This window comes from Balaenoptera acutorostrata, chromosome 1 (genome assembly GCF_949987535.1).
Source record: "Balaenoptera acutorostrata chromosome 1, mBalAcu1.1, whole genome shotgun sequence".
In the NCBI taxonomy this organism is placed as follows: domain Eukaryota; kingdom Metazoa; phylum Chordata; class Mammalia; order Artiodactyla; family Balaenopteridae; genus Balaenoptera; species Balaenoptera acutorostrata.
In genome coordinates this window covers 151,737,428-151,754,121 of record NC_080064.1, presented here as the reverse complement: position 1 = coordinate 151,754,121, position 16,694 = coordinate 151,737,428, and the positions used below count along the sequence as shown (strand labels likewise).

General features: G+C 52.1%; 4 protein-coding genes across 4 annotated transcripts; all 4 read left to right on the top strand.

Moving 5' to 3' along the window:
• The first annotated feature begins 1,105 nt into the window (after nt 1-1,105).
• Nucleotides 1,106-2,884, top strand: LOC130707084 (Golgi-associated RAB2 interactor protein 4-like). The gene has a single exon (XM_057539847.1). The coding sequence runs from the start codon at nt 1,106-1,108 to the stop codon at nt 2,882-2,884; it is 1,779 nt and encodes a 592-aa protein (XP_057395830.1).
• A 2,308-nt stretch (nt 2,885-5,192) lies between these two features.
• On the top strand, nt 5,193-6,971 carry LOC130705878 (Golgi-associated RAB2 interactor protein 4-like). The gene has a single exon (XM_057535781.1). The coding sequence runs from the start codon at nt 5,193-5,195 to the stop codon at nt 6,969-6,971; it is 1,779 nt and encodes a 592-aa protein (XP_057391764.1).
• Nucleotides 6,972-9,277: 2,306 nt separating this feature from the next.
• Nucleotides 9,278-11,056, top strand: LOC102997245 (Golgi-associated RAB2 interactor protein 4-like). Its single transcript, XM_007184987.3, has one exon. The coding sequence runs from the start codon at nt 9,278-9,280 to the stop codon at nt 11,054-11,056; it is 1,779 nt and encodes a 592-aa protein (XP_007185049.2).
• A 2,301-nt stretch (nt 11,057-13,357) lies between these two features.
• On the top strand, nt 13,358-15,136 carry LOC130704650 (Golgi-associated RAB2 interactor protein 4-like). The gene is made up of 2 exons (XM_057527076.1): nt 13,358-14,554; nt 14,690-15,136. The coding sequence occupies exons 1-2, from the start codon at nt 13,358-13,360 to the stop codon at nt 15,134-15,136; spliced, it is 1,644 nt and encodes a 547-aa protein (XP_057383059.1).
• The last annotated feature ends 1,558 nt before the right edge of the window (nt 15,137-16,694 follow it).

Here is a 16,694-nt window from a genome sequence, read left to right as displayed (position 1 = left end):
ACTTTTAATAATGCACCAAATAGGTGTTCTTAAAGGTAGTTAAATCAGTCCAGTTTGAAAACATTTGGCTGGGCCAAGCTTTCTTTGTGAGGCTAAGTACTGCAGTGGTTCAGAACAAAGGCTTTAGAATCAGGTAGACCTACATTCAAATAGTGCCTCTGCTACCATTAGCTCTGGGAATTTAAACAGGAGATACAACCTCAATTTCTTCACCTGTAAACTGGGAACAGTAGTTAACAGTACCAAACTCAGTGGAGTCTTACAAACATACGTGAAGAACGCAGCATGGTGCCTAGGAGAAGCAATTTTTAATGTTATTATTAAAAATCACCATTGCCAACGTTTACTGGGATTTTATGAAAGGACAGACTAAGGGTCGCAACTGCCAACTCTACGTCATTCGATACAATTAAACCATGAGCTTAAATGGTTCAAGTTTATCCCATCATCTTACATTCCTATAGATTTCATCCAGTAGCTGAATTTGGGGGAGGAAAAGAAAAAGGACCCACACAAAATTTTCCCAGTTGAAGACATTTTTATTTTGGTACCCACCTGAGTCCCTGGCAGGATGGGCCTGTCCTCCGCGGGGGCAATGGGGTGTTTGGGAGAGGATGGGGGCCCTGCCCTGAGGGGGCAGCTGGGCGATGAGGCAAAGGGCTGTGTGACAGTGATAGGTCACAAAGGGCATCAGAGGATAAATAGGCTGTGCCAGGGGGTTAGGCTGAGAAAGTGGTTACTTCTCTCACTAGGACTGAAGTTGACGGCCTCTTGGGGAGATAAAAAATCCAGAAGCAGAAGTGAGGTGAGGCAGAGGGGGAGCCTACCATACCTCTCGACAACTTGAAGAGATTTAGCCTGGGGTCCAGGCGCCCTACAGTGTCCCCGCTGTGATCATCTGTGCCCCTACCCACACCCCTGCCTCTGGGAGACCCTGAGGCAAAGGTGGGGGCCGGTGGGGTGGGCTTGGAAAACCTGCCGTAGGGCTGCTTGTGTGACGCAGGAGGCAGGAGCACCGCAGCTCGCTCTTCTGCCAACGAAGCCGAGGGAGGGAAGAGCCAGGGGCCCGCCTTCACCGCGCTGCCTGTCGTGATCAAAGACAGCCATGACTGGGGACTCTCTGCTCCCGTATCACACGGCCCAGAGCAGCACCGGGGTGGGCCTGTTCAACACCACCGTGGGGAAGCTGCAGCAGCAACTGCACAAGGGCGAATACGACATATTCAGGTACGCACCGATATTCGAGAGCGACTTTATCCAGATCACGAAGAGGGGAGACGTGATCGACGTGCACAACTGTGTCTGCATGGTGACCGTGGGCATCGCATCCAGCAGCCCCGTCCTCCCACTCCCAGACATCATGCTGCTGGCCCGATGGGCCACCGGCTGTGAAGAGCACGCTGAGCGCAGCCAGGCCACCAAGGGGAAGAGCCACAAGGCTGCAAAGACCTTAGAGCTCACCAGGCTCCTTCCCTTGAAGTTCGTGAGGATCTCCGCTCACAATCGTGAGAAACAACAGCTGCGCGTGAAGTTTGCCACTGGCCGCTCCTGCTACCTGCAGCTGTGTCCCCCTCTGGACGCGCAGGAAGACCTCTTTGCCTACTGGGAAAAGCTGATTTACCTCCTGCGACCACCAGTGGACAGTCACAGCAGCACCTATGCCATTCCAGCCGGGGACATGATCGGCATGCCTGTGTTCGAGGAGGAGGACGGGCGGAGCCCGGCAGGGGAGGATTTCCAAGGAGAGTGGGATCAGGACCAGGTCAGCATCAGGAGCCTCCACATGCGCTCTGAGGTGGCCGGGGCCACGTCTGCAGCGTTTGCTGGGGGGGAGGGGATCCAACTGGACTCCCACAAGCCCGCTACCGTGCCCGATGTGGCCACTGCAAAAGCAAAGCCTACGGTGCTTGACAAAGAGTCAGCATCGGGGGCAACGACAAAGGTGGAGACAGCATGGGTGGCAGGAGGCACCGCAGCGGGTGCTTTGAGCGTGGCAGTGATCAAGTCTCCTGCCCCTGAAGAGCAGAGCACCGCCACGGCGGCCACAGCCAGCGACGGTCCAGGAGGAAGCAAAACCAATATAGCCACTGGGGGCACTGCCGGAACATCCCTGAGGAGCAGGAAAACGGCCCTGGCAGGTGCTGCGGACAATTCACAGTATGCTTCCAGCACGTCCACCAGCCTCTCCCCAGAGGCCGGCAGGACTGCGGTCGGAGCAGAACCTACCAGTGAGACTGTCAGAGGAAGAGCCAACAAGGAGGACGAGGGGTCCCTCATCTCAACCTTGCCACAGGAAGGCCAAGTGAGTGAACAGGATGGCAGCTCACAGAGGGTGTCCCAGGCCCGCAAGGGAAGAAGGGAGAGCAGGGAGCAGTGGGAAGAGGAGAGAGCTCTTAGGAGCCCCTCGCTCTGCGGTTCAGTGGAAAGCCACCACAAGGCAGCGGGGAACAAGGTAATCCAAAAAGCAGCTGGCCGGTGCTCAGGCGGCCGTAGAGCCACTAGAGACGACCAGAAGGAGAAAGGCCACGGCAGCCCGGGGGGCAGCGAGCAGGGCACTGGTCACAAAGGCGTCAGCCGTGCTCCCATCACCAACGAGCCCAGGACCTCGCACAAACCGGGCAGGAGCTTATCTACAGCGAGTTCAGCTTCCGCCACCAAGAGATTCAGCAGGATCAGCTCCTTCTTCAGGAATATCAGAGCCAGTCTTACTAGAAAGACAGCGGGCTCATCACGCGATAAAGGTGTGAACATCCTGGCGAAGGCAGTGGAAGGGACCCGAATGGAGGCCATCATAGAGACAGCAGAGAGTGGCCAGGGGCTGGAAATCACTGGTGGTGTGACATCTGAGGCCATGGAGCCAGTGACCATTGAAGCCCATCAATAGGACCTAGAGCTGGAAGCTGCAAAGGGGACCAGGGCTCAGCGAAATACCCCTGGAGAGCCCATTTCAGCTTCCTTACTGCAATTTAAATAAAGAACCATACAATCTGAGAATGCATGCAGTGTTCTCTCTGAATTTCTAGGTCCTGAAGCCCAGCCGTGGCCTCACAGTGGATTCTGTGATGTCAGCTGTGCCACAGTCTGAGACCCAGTGTCCAGTCAAGGGCAGCCCCACCTCACACACATGCTCAGCGCCAACAGCAGTGCTCCACCTGGCCTCCACTCCTTTCTGGCTTTGCCCCCCGGGGCCATGGCTGAAAGTCAGACTATGGCCTAGGAAGCTCTCCTTCACTATCCCCCTATTCTTTTTATAAACGCTTATTCCCCCTGAAGGTCTGTAAACAAAGCAAGAGCAGGACTGCTGTCCCCTCGGGCTATTCAGTGGACAGAAACACGGGCAGCAGTATTGGCTAGCAATCAGAACAGCAAGCACTCTCATCTAGACTTAGCCGTCCCCTTCCCAGGTATATACCCTGGAGAAACACACATGTTCTAAGAAACAACTATGAGAATGTCTATAGCAAACATAACTTGACAGCAGAATGCTGGAAACAGCCCAAATGTCCAGCAACAGAATTAATACAGCAGGATATGAAGAGAGTGGAATACTCAATAGTGAAAGATAAGTGAGCTACACACATTAGTATAGATCGACTTCTCATGATTTTTAAAAACATCAAAAGAATGGGATACAATTCCACTCACGGAACCATTCTGAAACAAGCTCAAACAATGTATGGCATAGGGTATATGTTTAAAAACAACTGTAGCTAAAAATGAGGGAAGAGTAAACACAAAATTCAGGACAGTTTCCTCTAGGGTGGAAAGGCTAGGTCAAGGAGGTTGACACAAGGCTGTTAGTGCTGCTGGGAATTGTTTTGTCTCTTAAGCAAGATGGTAGGTACACAGGTGCTGTATTTTTCACATTTTACTAACTCTGAAATGAGGATGGTCCTACAATCGCCGTGGCAGTTGTGATGAAGTTATTGCCAATGCCTTTCTCTTTTTTTCCCTTTTTTTTTTTTTTCACTTTTATGTATGCACAAAAGTGATGTCAGAAAGGCTCGGCATCTTTAAATTACATTTATTTAAGGTAAAGTACAAGAACACTTGTTTTTGGTTATACACACATAGAATTAATTATGCAACTTTTAATAATGCACCAAATAGGTGTTCTTAAAGGTAGTTAAATCAGTCCAGTTTGAAAACATTTGGCTGGGCCAAGCTTTCTTTGTGAGGCTAAGTACTGCAGTGGTTCAGAACAAAGGCTTTAGAATCAGGTAGACCTACATTCAAATAGTGCCTCTGCTACCATTAGCTCTGGGAATTTAAACAGGAGATACAACCTCAATTTCTTCACCTGTAAACTGGGAACAGTAGTTAACAGTACCAAACTCAGTGGAGTCTTACAAACATACGTGAAGAACGCAGCATGGTGCCTAGGAGAAGCAATTTTTAATGTTATTATTAAAAATCACCATTGCCAACGTTTACTGGGATTTTATGAAAGGACAGACTAAGGGTCGCAACTGCCAACTCTACGTCATTCGATACAATTAAACCATGAGCTTAAATGGTTCAAGTTTATCCCATCATCTTACATTCCTATAGATTTCATCCAGTAGCTGAATTTGGGGGAGGAAAAGAAAAAGGACCCACACAAAATTTTCCCAGTTGAAGACATTTTTATTTTGGTACCCACCTGAGTCCCTGGCAGGATGGGCCTGTCCTCCGCGGGGGCAATGGGGTGTTTGGGAGAGGATGGGGGCCCTGCCCTGAGGGGGCAGCTGGGCGATGAGGCAAAGGGCTGTGTGACAGTGATAGGTCACAAAGGGCATCAGAGGATAAATAGGCTGTGCCAGGGGGTTAGGCTGAGAAAGTGGTTACTTCTCTCACTAGGACTGAAGTTGACGGCCTCTTGGGGAGATAAAAAATCCAGAAGCAGAAGTGAGGTGAGGCAGAGGGGGAGCCTACCATACCTCTCGACAACTTGAAGAGATTTAGCCTGGGGTCCAGGCGCCCTACAGTGTCCCCGCTGTGATCATCTGTGCCCCTACCCACACCCCTGCCTCTGGGAGACCCTGAGGCAAAGGTGGGGGCCGGTGGGGTGGGCTTGGAAAACCTGCCGTAGGGCTGCTTGTGTGACGCAGGAGGCAGGAGCACCGCAGCTCGCTCTTCTGCCAACGAAGCCGAGGGAGGGAAGAGCCAGGGGCCCGCCTTCACCGCGCTGCCTGTCGTGATCAAAGACAGCCATGACTGGGGACTCTCTGCTCCCGTATCACACGGCCCAGAGCAGCACCGGGGTGGGCCTGTTCAACACCACCGTGGGGAAGCTGCAGCAGCAACTGCACAAGGGCGAATACGACATATTCAGGTACGCACCGATATTCGAGAGCGACTTTATCCAGATCACGAAGAGGGGAGACGTGATCGACGTGCACAACTGTGTCTGCATGGTGACCGTGGGCATCGCATCCAGCAGCCCCGTCCTCCCACTCCCAGACATCATGCTGCTGGCCCGATGGGCCACCGGCTGTGAAGAGCACGCTGAGCGCAGCCAGGCCACCAAGGGGAAGAGCCACAAGGCTGCAAAGACCTTAGAGCTCACCAGGCTCCTTCCCTTGAAGTTCGTGAGGATCTCCGCTCACAATCGTGAGAAACAACAGCTGCGCGTGAAGTTTGCCACTGGCCGCTCCTGCTACCTGCAGCTGTGTCCCCCTCTGGACGCGCAGGAAGACCTCTTTGCCTACTGGGAAAAGCTGATTTACCTCCTGCGACCACCAGTGGACAGTCACAGCAGCACCTATGCCATTCCAGCCGGGGACATGATCGGCATGCCTGTGTTCGAGGAGGAGGACGGGCGGAGCCCGGCAGGGGAGGATTTCCAAGGAGAGTGGGATCAGGACCAGGTCAGCATCAGGAGCCTCCACATGCGCTCTGAGGTGGCCGGGGCCACGTCTGCAGCGTTTGCTGGGGGGGAGGGGATCCAACTGGACTCCCACAAGCCCGCTACCGTGCCCGATGTGGCCACTGCAAAAGCAAAGCCTACGGTGCTTGACAAAGAGTCAGCATCGGGGGCAACGACAAAGGTGGAGACAGCATGGGTGGCAGGAGGCACCGCAGCGGGTGCTTTGAGCGTGGCAGTGATCAAGTCTCCTGCCCCTGAAGAGCAGAGCACCGCCACGGCGGCCACAGCCAGCGACGGTCCAGGAGGAAGCAAAACCAATATAGCCACTGGGGGCACTGCCGGAACAGCCCTGAGGAGCAGGAAAACGGCCCTGGCAGGTGCTGCGGACAATTCACAGTATGCTTCCAGCACGTCCACCAGCCTCTCCCCAGAGGCCGGCAGGACTGCGGTCGGAGCAGAACCTACCAGTGAGACTGTCAGAGGAAGAGCCAACAAGGAGGACGAGGGGTCCCTCATCTCAACCTTGCCACAGGAAGGCCAAGTGAGTGAACAGGATGGCAGCTCACAGAGGGTGTCCCAGGCCCGCAAGGGAAGAAGGGAGAGCAGGGAGCAGTGGGAAGAGGAGAGAGCTCTTAGGAGCCCCTCGCTCTGCGGTTCAGTGGAAAGCCACCACAAGGCAGCGGGGAACAAGGTAATCCAAAAAGCAGCTGGCCGGTGCTCAGGCGGCCGTAGAGCCACTAGAGACGACCAGAAGGAGAAAGGCCACGGCAGCCCGGGGGGCAGCGAGCAGGGCACTGGTCACAAAGGCGTCAGCCGTGCTCCCATCACCAACGAGCCCAGGACCTCGCACAAACCGGGCAGGAGCTTATCTACAGCGAGTTCAGCTTCCGCCACCAAGAGATTCAGCAGGATCAGCTCCTTCTTCAGGAATATCAGAGCCAGTCTTACTAGAAAGACAGCGGGCTCATCACGCGATAAAGGTGTGAACATCCTGGCGAAGGCAGTGGAAGGGACCCGAATGGAGGCCATCATAGAGACAGCAGAGAGTGGCCAGGGGCTGGAAATCACTGGTGGTGTGACATCTGAGGCCATGGAGCCAGTGACCATTGAAGCCCATCAATAGGACCTAGAGCTGGAAGCTGCAAAGGGGACCAGGGCTCAGCGAAATACCCCTGGAGAGCCCATTTCAGCTTCCTTACTGCAATTTAAATAAAGAACCATACAATCTGAGAATGCATGCAGTGTTCTCTCTGAATTTCTAGGTCCTGAAGCCCAGCCGTGGCCTCACAGTGGATTCTGTGATGTCAGCTGTGCCACAGTCTGAGACCCAGTGTCCAGTCAAGGGCAGCCCCACCTCACACACATGCTCAGCGCCAACAGCAGTGCTCCACCTGGCCTCCACTCCTTTCTGGCTTTGCCCCCCGGGGCCATGGCTGAAAGTCAGACTATGGCCTAGGAAGCTCTCCTTCACTATCCCCCTATTCTTTTCATAAACGCTTATTCCCCCTGAAGGTCTGTAAACAAAGCAAGAGCAGGACTCCTGTCCCCTCGGGCTATTCAGTGGACAGAAACATGGGCAGCAGTATTGGCTAGCAATCAGAACAGCAAGCACTCTCATCTAGACTTAGCCGTCCCCTTCCCAGGTATATACCCTGGAGAAACACACATGTTCTAAGAAACAACTATGAGAATGTCTATAGCAAACATAACTTGACAGCAGAATGCTGGAAACAGCCCAAATGTCCAGCAACAGAATTAATACAGCAGGATATGAAGAGAGTGGAATACTCAATAGTGAAAGATAAGTGAGCTACACACATTAGTATAGATCGACTTCTCATGATTTTTAAAAACATCAAAAGAATGGGATACAATTCCACTCACGGAACCATTCTGAAACAAGCTCAAACAATGTATGGCATAGGGTATATGTTTAAAAACAACTGTAGCTAAAAATGAGGGAAGAGTAAACACAAAATTCAGGACAGTTTCCTCTAGGGTGGAAAGGCTAGGTCAAGGAGGTTGACACAAGGCTGTTAGTGCTGCTGGGAATTGTTTTGTCTCTTAAGCAAGATGGTAGGTACACAGGTGCTGTATTTTTCACATTTTACTAACTCTGAAATGAGGATGGTCCTACAATCGCCGTGGCAGTTGTGATGAAGTTATTGCCAATGCCTTTCTCTTTTTTTCACTTTTTTTTTTTTCACTTTTATGTATGCACAAAAGTGATGTCAGAAAGGCTCGGCATCTTTAAATTACATTTATTTAAGGTAAAGTACAAGAACACTTGTTTTTGGTTATACACACATAGAATTAATTATGCAACTTTTAATAATGCACCAAATAGGTGTTCTTAAAGGTAGTTAAATCAGTCCAGTTTGAAAACATTTGGCTGGGCCAAGCTTTCTTTGTGAGGCTAAGTACTGCAGTGGTTCAGAACAAAGGCTTTAGAATCAGGTAGACCTACATTCAAATAGTGCCTCTGCTACCATTAGCTCTGGGAATTTAAACAGGAGATACAACCTCAATTTCTTCACCTGTAAACTGGGAACAGTAGTTAACAGTACCAAACTCAGTGGAGTCTTACAAACATACGTGAAGAACGCAGCATGGTGCCTAGGAGAAGCAATTTTTAATGTTATTATTAAAAATCACCATTGTCAACGTTTACTGGGATTTTATGAAAGGACAGACTAAGGGTCGCAACTGCCAACTCTACGTCATTCGATACAATTAAACCATGAGCTTAAATGGTTCAAGTTTATCCCATCATCTTACATTCCTATAGATTTCATCCAGTAGCTGAATTTGGGGGAGGAAAAGAAAAAGGACCCACACAAAATTTTCCCAGTTGAAGACATTTTTATTTTGGTACCCACCTGAGTCCCTGGCAGGATGGGCCTGTCCTCCGCGGGGGCAATGGGGTGTTTGGGAGAGGATGGGGGCCCTGCCCTGAGGGGGCAGCTGGGCGATGAGGCAAAGGGCTGTGTGACAGTGATAGGTCACAAAGGGCATCAGAGGATAAATAGGCTGTGCCAGGGGGTTAGGCTGAGAAAGTGGTTACTTCTCTCACTAGGACTGAAGTTGACGGCCTCTTGGGGAGATAAAAAATCCAGAAGCAGAAGTGAGGTGAGGCAGAGGGGGAGCCTACCATACCTCTCGACAACTTGAAGAGATTTAGCCTGGGGTCCAGGCGCCCTACAGTGTCCCCGCTGTGATCATCTGTGCCCCTACCCACACCCCTGCCTCTGGGAGACCCTGAGGCAAAGGTGGGGGCCGGTGGGGTGGGCTTGGAAAACCTGCCGTAGGGCTGCTTGTGTGACGCAGGAGGCAGGAGCACCGCAGCTCGCTCTTCTGCCAACGAAGCCGAGGGAGGGAAGAGCCAGGGGCCCGCCTTCACCGCGCTGCCTGTCGTGATCAAAGACAGCCATGACTGGGGACTCTCTGCTCCCGTATCACACGGCCCAGAGCAGCACCGGGGTGGGCCTGTTCAACACCACCGTGGGGAAGCTGCAGCAGCAACTGCACAAGGGCGAATACGACATATTCAGGTACGCACCGATATTCGAGAGCGACTTTATCCAGATCACGAAGAGGGGAGACGTGATCGACGTGCACAACTGTGTCTGCATGGTGACCGTGGGCATCGCATCCAGCAGCCCCGTCCTCCCACTCCCAGACATCATGCTGCTGGCCCGATGGGCCACCGGCTGTGAAGAGCACGCTGAGCGCAGCCAGGCCACCAAGGGGAAGAGCCACAAGGCTGCAAAGACCTTAGAGCTCACCAGGCTCCTTCCCTTGAAGTTCGTGAGGATCTCCGCTCACAATCGTGAGAAACAACAGCTGCGCGTGAAGTTTGCCACTGGCCGCTCCTGCTACCTGCAGCTGTGTCCCCCTCTGGACGCGCAGGAAGACCTCTTTGCCTACTGGGAAAAGCTGATTTACCTCCTGCGACCACCAGTGGACAGTCACAGCAGCACCTATGCCATTCCAGCCGGGGACATGATCGGCATGCCTGTGTTCGAGGAGGAGGACGGGCGGAGCCCGGCAGGGGAGGATTTCCAAGGAGAGTGGGATCAGGACCAGGTCAGCATCAGGAGCCTCCACATGCGCTCTGAGGTGGCCGGGGCCACGTCTGCAGCGTTTGCTGGGGGGGAGGGGATCCAACTGGACTCCCACAAGCCCGCTACCGTGCCCGATGTGGCCACTGCAAAAGCAAAGCCTACGGTGCTTGACAAAGAGTCAGCATCGGGGGCAACGACAAAGGTGGAGACAGCATGGGTGGCAGGAGGCACCGCAGCGGGTGCTTTGAGCGTGGCAGTGATCAAGTCTCCTGCCCCTGAAGAGCAGAGCACCGCCACGGCGGCCACAGCCAGCGACGGTCCAGGAGGAAGCAAAACCAATATAGCCACTGGGGGCACTGCCGGAACATCCCTGAGGAGCAGGAAAACGGCCCTGGCAGGTGCTGCGGGCAATTCACAGTATGCTTCCAGCACGTCCACCAGCCTCTCCCCAGAGGCCGGCAGGACTGCGGTCGGAGCAGAACCTACCAGTGAGACTGTCAGAGGAAGAGCCAACAAGGAGGACGAGGGGTCCCTCATCTCAACCTTGCCACAGGAAGGCCAAGTGAGTGAACAGGATGGCAGCTCACAGAGGGTGTCCCAGGCCCGCAAGGGAAGAAGGGAGAGCAGGGAGCAGTGGGAAGAGGAGAGAGCTCTTAGGAGCCCCTCGCTCTGCGGTTCAGTGGAAAGCCACCACAAGGCAGCGGGGAACAAGGTAATCCAAAAAGCAGCTGGCCGGTGCTCAGGCGGCCGTAGAGCCACTAGAGACGACCAGAAGGAGAAAGGCCACGGCAGCCCGGGGGGCAGCGAGCAGGGCACTGGTCACAAAGGCGTCAGCCGTGCTCCCATCACCAACGAGCCCAGGACCTCGCACAAACCGGGCAGGAGCTTATCTACAGCGAGTTCAGCTTCCGCCACCAAGAGATTCAGCAGGATCAGCTCCTTCTTCAGGAATATCAGAGCCAGTCTTACTAGAAAGACAGCGGGCTCATCACGCGATAAAGGTGTGAACATCCTGGCGAAGGCAGTGGAAGGGACCCGAATGGAGGCCATCATAGAGACAGCAGAGAGTGGCCAGGGGCTGGAAATCACTGGTGGTGTGACATCTGAGGCCATGGAGCCAGTGACCATTGAAGCCCATCAATAGGACCTAGAGCTGGAAGCTGCAAAGGGGACCAGGGCTCAGCGAAATACCCCTGGAGAGCCCATTTCAGCTTCCTTACTGCAATTTAAATAAAGAACCATACAATCTGAGAATGCATGCAGTGTTCTCTCTGAATTTCTAGGTCCTGAAGCCCAGCCGTGGCCTCACAGTGGATTCTGTGATGTCAGCTGTGCCACAGTCTGAGACCCAGTGTCCAGTCAAGGGCAGCCCCACCTCACACACATGCTCAGCGCCAACAGCAGTGCTCCACCTGGCCTCCACTCCTTTCTGGCTTTGCCCCCCGGGGCCATGGCTGAAAGTCAGACTATGGCCTAGGAAGCTCTCCTTCACTATCCCCCTATTCTTTTTATAAACGCTTATTCCCCCTGAAGGTCTGTAAACAAAGCAAGAGCAGGACTGCTGTCCCCTCGGGCTATTCAGTGGACAGAAACACGGGCAGCAGTATTGGCTAGCAATCAGAACAGCAAGCACTCTCATCTAGACTTAGCCGTCCCCTTCCCAGGTATATACCCTGGAGAAACACACATGTTCTAAGAAACAACTATGAGAATGTCTATAGCAAACATAACTTGACAGCAGAATGCTGGAAACAGCCCAAATGTCCAGCAACAGAATTAATACAGCAGGATATGAAGAGAGTGGAATACTCAATAGTGAAAGATAAGTGAGCTACACACATTAGTATAGATCGACTTCTCATGATTTTTAAAAACATCAAAAGAATGGGATACAATTCCACTCACGGAACCATTCTGAAACAAGCTCAAACAATGTATGGCATAGGGTATATGTTTAAAAACAACTGTAGCTAAAAATGAGGGAAGAGTAAACACAAAATTCAGGACAGTTTCCTCTAGGGTGGAAAGGCTAGGTCAAGGAGGTTGACACAAGGCTGTTAGTGCTGCTGGGAATTGTTTTGTCTCTTAAGCAAGATGGTAGGTACACAGGTGCTGTATTTTTCACATTTTACTAACTCTGAAATGAGGATGGTCCTACAATCGCCGTGGCAGTTGTGATGAAGTTATTGCCAATGCCTTTCTCTTTTTTTCCCTTTTTTTTTTTTTTCACTTTTATGTATGCACAAAAGTGATGTCAGAAAGGCTCGGCATCTTTAAATTACATTTATTTAAGGTAAAGTACAAGAACACTTGTTTTTGGTTATACACACATAGAATTAATTATGCAACTTTTAATAATGCACCAAATAGGTGTTCTTAAAGGTAGTTAAATCAGTCCAGTTTGAAAACATTTGGCTGGGCCAAGCTTTCTTTGTGAGGCTAAGTACTGCAGTGGTTCAGAACAAAGGCTTTAGAATCAGGTAGACCTACATTCAAATAGTGCCTCTGCTACCATTAGCTCTGGGAATTTAAACAGGAGATACAACCTCAATTTCTTCACCTGTAAACTGGGAACAGTAGTTAACAGTACCAAACTCAGTGGAGTCTTACAAACATACGTGAAGAACGCAGCATGGTGCCTAGGAGAAGCAATTTTTAATGTTATTATTAAAAATCACCATTGCCAACGTTTACTGGGATTTTATGAAAGGACAGACTAAGGGTCGCAACTGCCAACTCTACGTCATTCGATACAATTAAACCATGAGCTTAAATGGTTCAAGTTTATCCCATCATCTTACATTCCTATAGATTTCATCCAGTAGCTGAATTTGGGGGAGGAAAAGAAAAAGGACCCACACAAAATTTTCCCAGTTGAAGACATTTTTATTTTGGTACCCACCTGAGTCCCTGGCAGGATGGGCCTGTCCTCCGCGGGGGCAATGGGGTGTTTGGGAGAGGATGGGGGCCCTGCCCTGAGGGGGCAGCTGGGCGATGAGGCAAAGGGCTGTGTGACAGTGATAGGTCACAAAGGGCATCAGAGGATAAATAGGCTGTGCCAGGGGGTTAGGCTGAGAAAGTGGTTACTTCTCTCACTAGGACTGAAGTTGACGGCCTCTTGGGGAGATAAAAAATCCAGAAGCAGAAGTGAGGTGAGGCAGAGGGGGAGCCTACCATACCTCTCGACAACTTGAAGAGATTTAGCCTGGGGTCCAGGCGCCCTACAGCGTCCCCGCTGTGATCATCTGTGCCCCTACCCACACCCCTGCCTCTGGGAGACCCTGAGGCAAAGGTGGGGGCCGGTGGGGTGGGCTTGGAAAACCTGCCGTAGGGCTGCTTGTGTGACGCAGGAGCACCGCAGCTCGCTCTTCTGCCAACGAAGCCGAGGGAGGGAAGAGCCAGGGGCCCGCCTTCACCGCGCTGCCTGTCGTGATCAAAGACAGCCATGACTGGGGACTCTCTGCTCCCGTATCACACGGCCCAGAGCAGCACCGGGGTGGGCCTGTTCTACACCACCGTGGGGAAGCTGCAGCAGCAACTGCACAAGGGCGAATACGACATATTCAGGTACGCACCGATATTCGAGAGCGACTTTATCCAGATCACGAAGAGGGGAGACGTGATCGACGTGCACAACTGTGTCTGCATGGTGACCGTGGGCATCGCATCCAGCAGCCCCGTCCTCCCACTCCCAGACATCATGCTGCTGGCCCGATGGGCCACCGGCTGTGAAGAGCACGCTGAGCGCAGCCAGGCCACCAAGGGGAAGAGCCACAAGGCTGCAAAGACCTTAGAGCTCACCAGGCTCCTTCCCTTGAAGTTCGTGAGGATCTCCGCTCACAATCGTGAGAAACAACAGCTGCGCGTGAAGTTTGCCACTGGCCGCTCCTGCTACCTGCAGCTGTGTCCCCCTCTGGACGCGCAGGAAGACCTCTTTGCCTACTGGGAAAAGCTGATTTACCTCCTGCGACCACCAGTGGACAGTCACAGCAGCACCTATGCCATTCCAGCCGGGGACATGATCGGCATGCCTGTGTTCGAGGAGGAGGACGGGCGGAGCCCGGCAGGGGAGGATTTCCAAGGAGAGTGGGATCAGGACCAGGTCAGCATCAGGAGCCTCCACATGCGCTCTGAGGTGGCCGGGGCCACGTCTGCAGCGTTTGCTGGGGGGGAGGGGATCCAACTGGACTCCCACAAGCCCGCTACCGTGCCCGATGTGGCCACTGCAAAAGCAAAGCCTACGGTGCTTGACAAAGAGTCAGCATCGGGGGCAACGACAAAGGTGGAGACAGCATGGGTGGCAGGAGGCACCGCAGCGGGTGCTTTGAGCGTGGCAGTGATCAAGTCTCCTGCCCCTGAAGAGCAGAGCACCGCCACGGCGGCCACAGCCAGCGACGGTCCAGGAGGAAGCAAAACCAATATAGCCACTGGGGGCACTGCCGGAACATCCCTGAGGAGCAGGAAAACGGCCCTGGCAGGTGCTGCGGGCAATTCACAGTATGCTTCCAGCACGTCCACCAGCCTCTCCCCAGAGGCCGGCAGGACTGCGGTCGGAGCAGAACCTACCAGTGAGACTGTCAGAGGAAGAGCCAACAAGGAGGACGAGGGGTCCCTCATCTCAACCTTGCCACAGGAAGGCCAAGTGAGTGAACAGGATGGCAGCTCACAGAGGGTGTCCCAGGCCCGCAAGGGAAGAAGGGAGAGCAGGGAGCAGTGGGAAGAGGAGAGAGCTCTTAGGAGCCCCTCGCTCTGCGGTTCAGTGGAAAGCCACCACAAGGCAGCGGGGAACAAGGTAATCCAAAAAGCAGCTGGCCGGTGCTCAGGCGGCCGTAGAGCCACTAGAGACGACCAGAAGGAGAAAGGCCACGGCAGCCCGGGGGGCAGCGAGCAGGGCACTGGTCACAAAGGCGTCAGCCGTGCTCCCATCACCAACGAGCCCAGGACCTCGCACAAACCGGGCAGGAGCTTATCTACAGCGAGTTCAGCTTCCGCCACCAAGAGATTCAGCAGGATCAGCTCCTTCTTCAGGAATATCAGAGCCAGTCTTACTAGAAAGACAGCGGGCTCATCACGCGATAAAGGTGTGAACATCCTGGCGAAGGCAGTGGAAGGGACCCGAATGGAGGCCATCATAGAGACAGCAGAGAGTGGCCAGGGGCTGGAAATCACTGGTGGTGTGACATCTGAGGCCATGGAGCCAGTGACCATTGAAGCCCATCAATAGGACCTAGAGCTGGAAGCTGCAAAGGGGACCAGGGCTCAGCGAAATACCCCTGGAGAGCCCATTTCAGCTTCCTTACTGCAATTTAAATAAAGAACCATACAATCTGAGAATGCATGCAGTGTTCTCTCTGAATTTCTAGGTCCTGAAGCCCAGCCGTGGCCTCACAGTGGATTCTGTGATGTCAGCTGTGCCACAGTCTGAGACCCAGTGTCCAGTCAAGGGCAGCCCCACCTCACACACATGCTCAGCGCCAACAGCAGTGCTCCACCTGGCCTCCACTCCTTTCTGGCTTTGCCCCCCGGGGCCATGGCTGAAAGTCAGACTATGGCCTAGGAAGCTCTCCTTCACTATCCCCCTATTCTTTTTATAAACGCTTATTCCCCCTGAAGGTCTGTAAACAAAGCAAGAGCAGGACTCCTGTCCCCTCGGGCTATTCAGTGGACAGAAACACGGGCAGCAGTATTGGCTAGCAATCAGAACAGCAAGCACTCTCATCTAGACTTAGCCGTCCCCTTCCCAGGTATATACCCTGGAGAAACACACATGTTCTAAGAAACAACTATGAGAATGTCTATAGCAAACATAACTTGACAGCAGAATGCTGGAAACAGCCCAAATGTCCAGCAACAGAATTAATACAGCAGGATATGAAGAGAGTGGAATACTCAATAGTGAAAGATAAGTGAGCTACACACATTAGTATAGATCGACTTCTCATGATTTTTAAAAACATCAAAAGAATGGGATACAATTCCACTCACGGAACCATTCTGAAACAAGCTCAAACAATGTATTGCATAGGGTATATGTTTAAAAACAACTGTAGCTAAAAATGAGGGAAGAGTAAACACAAAATTCAGGACAGTTTCCTCTAGGGTGGAAAGGCTAGGTCAAGGAGGTTGACACAAGGCTGTTAGTGCTGCTGGGAATTGTTTTGTCTCTTAAGCAAGATGGTAGGTACACAGGTGCTGTATTTTTCACATTTTACTAACTCTGAAATGAGGATGGTCCTACAATCGCCGTGGCAGTTGTGATGAAGTTATTGCCAATGCCTTTCTCTTTTTTTCCCTTTTTTTTTTTTTTCACTTTTATGTATGCACAAAAGTGATGTCAGAAAGGCTCGGCATCTTTAAATTACATTTATTTAAGGTAAAGTACAAGAACACTTGTTTTTGGTTATACACACATAGAATTAATTATGCAACTTTTAATAATGCACCAAATAGGTGTTCTTAAAGGTAGTTAAATCAGTCCAGTTTGAAAACATTTGGCTGGGCCAAGCTTTCTTTGTGAGGCTAAGTACTGCAGTGGTTCAGAACAAAGGCTTTAGAATCAGGTAGACCTACATTCAAATAGTGCCTCTGCTACCATTAGCTCTGGGAATTTAAACAGGAGATACAACCTCAATTTCTTCACCTGTAAACTGGGAACAGTAGTTAACAGTACCAAACTCAGTGGAGTCTTACAAACATACGTGAAGAACGCAGCATGGTGCCTAGGAGAAGCAATTTTTAATGTTATTATTAAAAATCACCATTGCCAACGTTTACTGGGATTT